This window comes from Portunus trituberculatus, chromosome 7 (assembly GCF_017591435.1).
Source record: "Portunus trituberculatus isolate SZX2019 chromosome 7, ASM1759143v1, whole genome shotgun sequence".
In the NCBI taxonomy this organism is placed as follows: domain Eukaryota; kingdom Metazoa; phylum Arthropoda; class Malacostraca; order Decapoda; family Portunidae; genus Portunus; species Portunus trituberculatus.
The window spans coordinates 1,974,413-1,981,912 of record NC_059261.1 but is presented as its reverse complement, the minus strand read 5'-3'; the positions used below and the strand labels follow the sequence as shown (position 1 = coordinate 1,981,912).

At 43.4% G+C, this 7,500-nt stretch overlaps 1 protein-coding gene across 1 annotated transcript in view; it reads right to left on the bottom strand.

Annotated features, from left to right (window-relative positions):
- Positions 1-7,500, bottom strand: part of LOC123520534 (solute carrier organic anion transporter family member 74D-like) — a 29,366-nt gene that overhangs the window by 6,730 nt on the left and 15,136 nt on the right. The window contains exons 5-8 of the mRNA XM_045282874.1: positions 2,263-2,388; positions 1,353-1,419; positions 973-1,129; positions 19-98 (exon numbers count right to left, since the gene is read on the bottom strand). Of these exons, the coding sequence (XP_045138809.1) occupies positions 19-98; positions 973-1,129; positions 1,353-1,419; positions 2,263-2,388 (430 nt within the window). The remainder of the gene's footprint in view (positions 1-18; positions 99-972; positions 1,130-1,352; positions 1,420-2,262; positions 2,389-7,500) is intronic.

The window sequence follows — 7,500 nt, the reverse complement described above, 5'->3', positions numbered from 1 at the left end:
CTCCCTGCCACCACTCACCACTTGAAATTGTCACACTTCATGCCACAGAGTTTGAGCACCACTGTCTCTCCGGCCGCCAGACACTCGCACTCTGAAAACTGGGAGAGATAAATGATTAATAACACGTCCTCTGAATCTTTTGGTCTCGTAAGTATAATTTTCAAAGGGTATTATGACTGAAGAGGTTTATGGTGCTTTTATAGTCCTGAGAGTGATGAATAGTTGCCAAAGCCGTGAATGTTCCTGGTAATTTAAAGTAAAACCTGTGAAACTACCAGTGGAATCATGGAAAAGATTTAATAATTCCCATTGCAGCTTATTAAACCATCCCTGGAATCATGAATTGACTCTTGAAAATACCAATAACTTCTAATACAGCCTATCGAACTACCACTGAAAGAGAAAGAGACAAACAGAAGAGTAAGAAAAGAACACACACACACACACACACACACACACACACACACACACACACACACACACACACACACACACACACACACACACACACACACACACACACACACACACACACACACACACCGGCCGGGTGGAGATATTTGGGTGTGTCTCCTTTCACGTGTAGCCCCTGTTCACCTAGCAGTGAGTAGGTACGGGATGTAAATCGAGGAGTTGTGACCTTGTTGTCCCGGTGTGTGGTGTGTGCCTGGTCTCAGGCCTAGCCCAAGATCGGAAATAATGAGCTCTGAGCTCGTTCCGTAGGGTAACGTCTGGCTGTCTCGTCAGAGACTGCACCAGATCAAACAGTGAAACACACACACACACACACACACACACACACACACACACTATCAGACCAGCAAATTATACAAACAAAACAAATTCTCTCTCTCTCTCTCTCTCTCTCTCTCTCTCTCTCTCTCTCTCTCTCTCTCTCTCTCTCTCTCTCTCTCTCATACCCTTCCCCTCACACACCCACACGCCTCCCTCACATCACAGCCTCCCACACACCACGAGTTGGTTGGAGTGGTGCATGAGCGTGGCGTTGGTGCATCCCAGGTGACAGGAGGAGAAGTACGCCCTTCCCTGGGGGTCACACACGGGGGCAAAGGTGTTGAGGTCGCACTCCCCACAGGTAAGGTTACACACGGGGCGAAACTGTTTGCCTCTGTTGAGAATTAGTTTTTTTTCCTTAACTGATTAATTGATGTGTTTGTTTTATCTATTAATTTGTTCGTTTGTTTGATATTGCATAAAGAAAGAGCAAAAAACAAGAACAAGATGAACAAGAAGAGACGTGAAATAATTGAAAGTACCAGAGAAGAAATAGAAAAGCAACAAGGTACATTAAAAGGGACAGACAGGGACAGGTGACTAGGCCAGGTACTCACTCTTCCCCCTCCACGAGTCCTACGAAGTCTTCCGGTGGGCATCCTACGAACATCAGTATCACCATGCCTGCGGGACGGACAGGTGAGTGAGGGAGGGTTGGTAGCACTGATGGTGGTGGTGGTGGTGGTGGTAGACTAGCTACTACTACTTCTGCCACTATTGTTGTTGCTGGTATTGTACTATACTACAGTGACGACTACTACTACTACTACTACTACTACTACTACTACTACTACTACTACTACTACTACTACTACTACTACTACTACTACTACTACTACTACTACTACTACTACTACTACTACTACTACTACTACTACTACTACTACTACCACTACTACCACTACCACTACTACTACTACTACTACTACTACTACTACTACTACTACTACTATTACTACTACAGGTTGAAGCTTCCAAATCCGACATCTTTTGGACCTGAGGCTTGCCGGATTACGGAAAATACTGGACTACAGGTGTTCCTTACGTAAGCATAGTCTCAGTCAGCCTGTATCATAACGGTAACATTGTGAGCTGTACAAGTAAATATGCATGCAGAAGGATACAGAAAACACATGCACTGCCGCGTCATAGCGGTGAACTTACATGTTTCCGGGAAATTTAAATTATTTCTGCAAATTAAAATCATGAAGGATTATAGAATTTGGCGGATTATGGATTCCGGGTTTGGGAGGTCCAACCTGTACTACAACAAAAAAACCAACCAACAACAACAACAACAACTACTACTACTACTACTACTATTACCACCATCATTACCACGCAGATAACTTTAAAACAACAAGTAACTAAAGAATTAAAATAAAAGAAATAACAGCAACATACGACAACCACTACCGTCACCACCGCCAGCAAGCATCTGCCTTCACAAACCACTTCACTGCTCACCCACGGCATACACAAGGGCGCTGATGGCGATCCAGCCAGCCACGGCGCGCGGTGAGGGCTTCACGTGCCAAATGTAGAATCCTGACGCGAAGATGCCCACACCCATGACCAGAATGCCGCCGATGCCTGGAGAGAGAGTAGCGGCGAGGCCAAAGGGGAATTATTCAGTATTCCAGTCAATATAACGATGTCAGTGAGTATTCCAGTCCATACAAAGGGTGCTAGTCAATGTTCCAGTCAATACAAGGGTGCTAGTCAATGTTCCAGTCAATACAAGGGTGCTAGTCACTGTTCCAGTCAATACAAGGGTGCTAGTCAATGTTCCAGTCAATACAAGGGTGCTAGTCACTGTTCCAGTCAATACAAGGGTGCTAGTCAATGTTCCAGTCAATACAAGGGTGCTAGTCACTGTTCCAGTCAATACAAGGGTGCTAGTCAATGTTCCAGTCAATTCAAGGGTGCTAGTCACTGTTCCAGTCAATACAAGGGTGCTAGTCAATGTTCCAGTCAATACAAGGGTGCTAGTCACTGTTCCAGTCAATACAAGGGTGCTAGTCACTGTTCCAGTCAATACAAGGGTGCTAGTTAATGTTCCAGTCAATACAAGGGTGCTAGTTAATGTTCCAGTCAATACAAGGGTGCTAGTCAATGTTCCAGTCAATACAAGGGTGCTAGTCAATGTTCCAGTCAATACAAGGGTGCTAGTCAATGTTCCAGTCAATACAAGGGTGCTAGTCAATGTTCCAGTCAATACAAGGGTGCTAGTCAATGTTCCAGTCAATACAAGGGTGCTAGTCAATGTTCCAGTCAATACAAGGGTGCTAGTCAATGTTCCAGTCAATACAAGGGTGCTAGTCAATGTTCCAGTCAATACAAGGGTGCTAGTCAATGTTCCAGTCAATACAAGGTTACTAGTGAATGTTCCAGTCAATACAAGGGTGCTAGTGAGTGTTCCAGTCAATACAAGGGTGCTAATCAATGTTCCAGTCAATACAAGGGTGCTAGTCACTGTTCCATTCAATACAAGGGTGCTAGTCAATGTTCCAGTCAATACAAGAATGCTAATCGAATGTTCCAGTCAATACAAGGGTGCTAGTCAATGTTCCAGTCAATACAAGGGTGCTAGTCACTGTTCCAGTCAATACAAGGGTGCTAGTCAATGTTCCAGTCAATACAAGGGTGCTAGTGAGTGTTCCAGTCAATACAAGGGTGCTAGTGAGTGTTCCAGTCAATACAAGGGTGCTAGTCAATGTTCCAGTCAATACAAGGATGCTAATCGAATGTTCCAGTCAATACAAGGGTGCTAGTCAATGTTCCAGTCAATACAAGGGTGCTAGTCAATGTTCCAGCCAATACAAGGGTGCTAGTCAATGTTCCAGTCAATACAAGGGTGCTAGTCAATGTTCCAGTCAATACAAGGATACTAGTGAATGTTCCAGTCAATACAAGGGTGCTAGTGAGTGTTCCAGTCAATACAAGGGTGCTAGTCAATGTTCCAGTCAATACAAGGATGCTAATCGAATGTTCCAGTCAATACAAGGGTGCTAGTCAATGTTCCAGTCAATACAAGGGTGCTAGTCAATGTTCCAGCCAATACAAGGGTGCTAGTCAATGTTCCAGTCAATACAAGGATGCTAATCGAATGTTCCAGTCAATACAAGGGTGCTAATCAATGTTCCAGTCAATACAAGGGTGCTAGTCACTGTTCCAGTCAATACAAGGGTGCTAATCAATGTTCCAGTCAATACAAGGGTGCTAATCAATGTTCCAGTCAATACAAGGGTGCTAGTGAGTGTTCCAGTCAATACAAGGGTGCTAATCAATGTTCCAGTCAATACAAGGGTGCTAGTGAGTGTTCCATTCAATACAAGGGTGCTAGTCACTGTTCCAGTCAGTACAAGGGTGCTAGTCAATGTTCCAGTCAATACAAGGATGCTAATCGAATTTTCCAGTCAATACAAGGGTGCAAGTCAATGTTCCAGTCAATACAAGGGTGCTAGTCAATGTTCCAGTCAATACAAGGATGCTAATCGAATGTTCCAGTCAATACAAGGGTGCTAGTCAATGTTCCAGTCAATACAAGGGTGCTAGTCAATGTTCCAGTCAATACAAGGATACTAGTGAATGTTCCAGTCAATACAAGGGTGCTAGTGAGTGTTCCAGTCAATACAAGGGTGGTAGTCACTGTTCCAGTCAATACAAGGATACTAGTGAATGTTCCAGTCAATACAAGGGTGCAAGTGAGTGTTCCAGTCAATACAAGGGTGCTAGTCAATATTTCAGTCAATACAAGGATACTAGTGAATGTTCCAGTCAATACAAGGGTGCTAGTTAATGTTCCAATCAATACAAGGGTGCTAGTCAATGTTCCAGTCAATGCAAGGGTGCTAGTCACTGTTCCAGTCAATACAAGGGTGCTAGTGAGTGTTCCAGTCAATACAAGGGTGCTAATCAATGTTCCAGTCAATACAAGGGTGCTAGTGAGTGTTCCATTCAATACAAGGGTGCTAGTCACTGTTCCAGTCAGTACAAGGGTGCTAGTCAATGTTCCAGTCAATACAAGGATGCTAATCGAATTTTCCAGTCAATACAAGGGTGCTAGTCAATGTTCCAGTCAATACAAGGGTGCTAGTCACTGTTCCAGTCAATACAAGGGTGCTAGTCAATGTTCCAGTCAATACAAGGGTGCTAATCAATGTTCCAGTCAATACAAGGGTGCTAGTCACTGTTCCAGTCAATACAAGGGTGCTAGTCACTGTTCCAGTCAATACAAGGGTGCTAGTCACTGTTCCAGTCAATACAAGGATACTAGTGAATGTTCCAGTCAATACAAGGGTGCTAGTCAATGTTCCAGTCAATACAAGGGTGCTAGTTAATGTTCCAGTCAATACAAGGGTGCTAGTCAATGTTCCAGTCAATACAAGGGTGCTAGTCAATGTTCCAGTCAATACAAGGGTGCTAGTCAATGTTCCAGTCAATACAAGGGTGCTAGTCAATGTTCCAGTCAATACAAGGGTGCTAGTCAATGTTCCAGTCAATACAAGGGTGCTAGTCAATGTTCCAGTCAATGCAAGGATACTAGTGAATGTTCCAGTCAATACAAGGATGCTAATCGAATTTTCCAGTCAATACAAGGGTGCAAGTCAATGTTCCGGTCAATACAAGGGTGCTAGTCAATGTTCCAGTCAATACAAGGATACTAGTCAATGTTCCAGTCAATACAAGGGTGCTAGTCAATGTTCCAGTCAATACAAGGATGCTAATCGAATGTTCCAGTCAATACAAGGGTGCTAGTCAATGTTCCAGTCAATACAAGGGTGCTAGTCAATGTTCCAGTCAATACAAGGGTGCTAGTCAATGTTCCAGTCAATACAAGGGTGCTAGTGAGTGTTCCAGTCAATACAAGGGTGCTAATCAATGTTCCAGTCAATACAAGGGTGCTAGTCACTGTTCCAGTCAATACAAGGGTGCTAGTCACTGTTCCAGTCAATACAAGGATACTAGTGAATGTTCCAGTCAATACAAGGGTGCTAGTCAATGTTCCAGTCAATACAAGGATGCTAATCGAATTTTCCAGTCAATACAAGGGTGCTAGTCAATGTTCCAGTCAATACAAGGGTGCTAGTCAATGTTCCAGTCAATACAAGGGTGCTAGTCAATGTTCCAGTCAATACAAGGGTGCTAGTCAATGTTCCAGTCAATGCAAGGATACTAGTGAATGTTCCAGTCAATACAAGGATGCTAATCGAATTTTCCAGTCAATACAAGGGTGCAAGTCAATGTTCCGGTCAATACAAGGGTGCTAGTCAATGTTCCAGTCAATACAAGGATACTAGTCAATACAAGGGTGCTAGTCAATGTTCCAGTCAATACAAGGGCTAATCGCTCAATACAAGGGTCAATGTTCCAGTCAATACAAGGATGCTAGTCAATGTTCCAGTCAATACAAGGGTGCTAGTCAATGTTCCAGTCAATACAAGGGTGCTAGTCAATGTTCCAGTCAATACAAGGGTGCTAGTCAATGTTCCAGTCAATACAAGGGTGCTAGTGAGTGTTCCAGTCAATACAAGGGTGCTAGTCAATGTTCCAGTCAATACAAGGGTGCTAGTCACTGTTCCAGTCAATACAAGGGTGCTAGTCACTGTTCCAGTCAATACAAGGATACTAGTGAATGTTCCAGTCAATACAAGGGTGCTAGTCAATGTTCCAGTCAATACAAGGATGCTAATCGAATTTTCCAGTCAATACAAGGGTGCTAGTCAATGTTCCAGTCAATACAAGGGTGCTAGTCAATGTTCCAGTCAATACAAGGGTGCTAGTCAATGTTCCAGTCAATACAAGGGTGCTAGTCAATGTTCCAGTCAATGCAAGGATACTAGTGAATGTTCCAGTCAATACAAGGATGCTAATCGAATTTTCCAGTCAATACAAGGGTGCAAGTCAATGTTCCGGTCAATACAAGGGTGCTAGTCAATGTTCCAGTCAATACAAGGATACTAGTCAATGTTCCAGTCAATACAAGGGTGCTAGTCAATGTTCCAGTCAATACAAGGATGCTAATCGAATGTTCCAGTCAATACAAGGGTGCTAGTCAATGTTCCAGTCAATACAAGGGTGCTAGTCAATGTTCCAGTCAATACAAGGGTGCTAGTCAATGTTCCAGTCAATAGAAGGGTGCTAGTGAGTGTTCCAGTCAATACAAGGGTGCTAATCAATGTTCCAGTCAATACAAGGGTGCTAGTCACTGTTCCAGTCAATACAAGGGTGCTAGTCACTGTTCCAGTCAATACAAGGATACTAGTGAATGTTCCAGTCAATACAAGGGTGCTAGTCAATGTTCCAGTCAATACAAGGATGCTAATCGAATTTTCCAGTCAATACAAGGGTGCTAGTCAATGTTCCAGTCAATACAAGGGTGCTAGTCAATGTTCCAGTCAATACAAGGGTGCTAGTTAATGTTCCAGTCAATACAAGGGTGCTAGTCAATGTTCCAGTCAATACAAGGGTGCTAGTCAATGTTCCAGCCAATACAAGGGTGCTAGTCAATGTTCCAGTCAATACAAGGGTGCTAATCAATGTTCCAGTCAATACAAGGGTGCTAGTCAATGTTCCAGTCAATACAAGGGTGCTAGTCAATGTTCCAGTCAATGCAAGGATACTAGTGAATGTTCCAGTCAATACAAGGGTGCTAGTCAATGTTCCAGTCAATACAAGGGTGCTAGTTAATGTTCCAGTCAA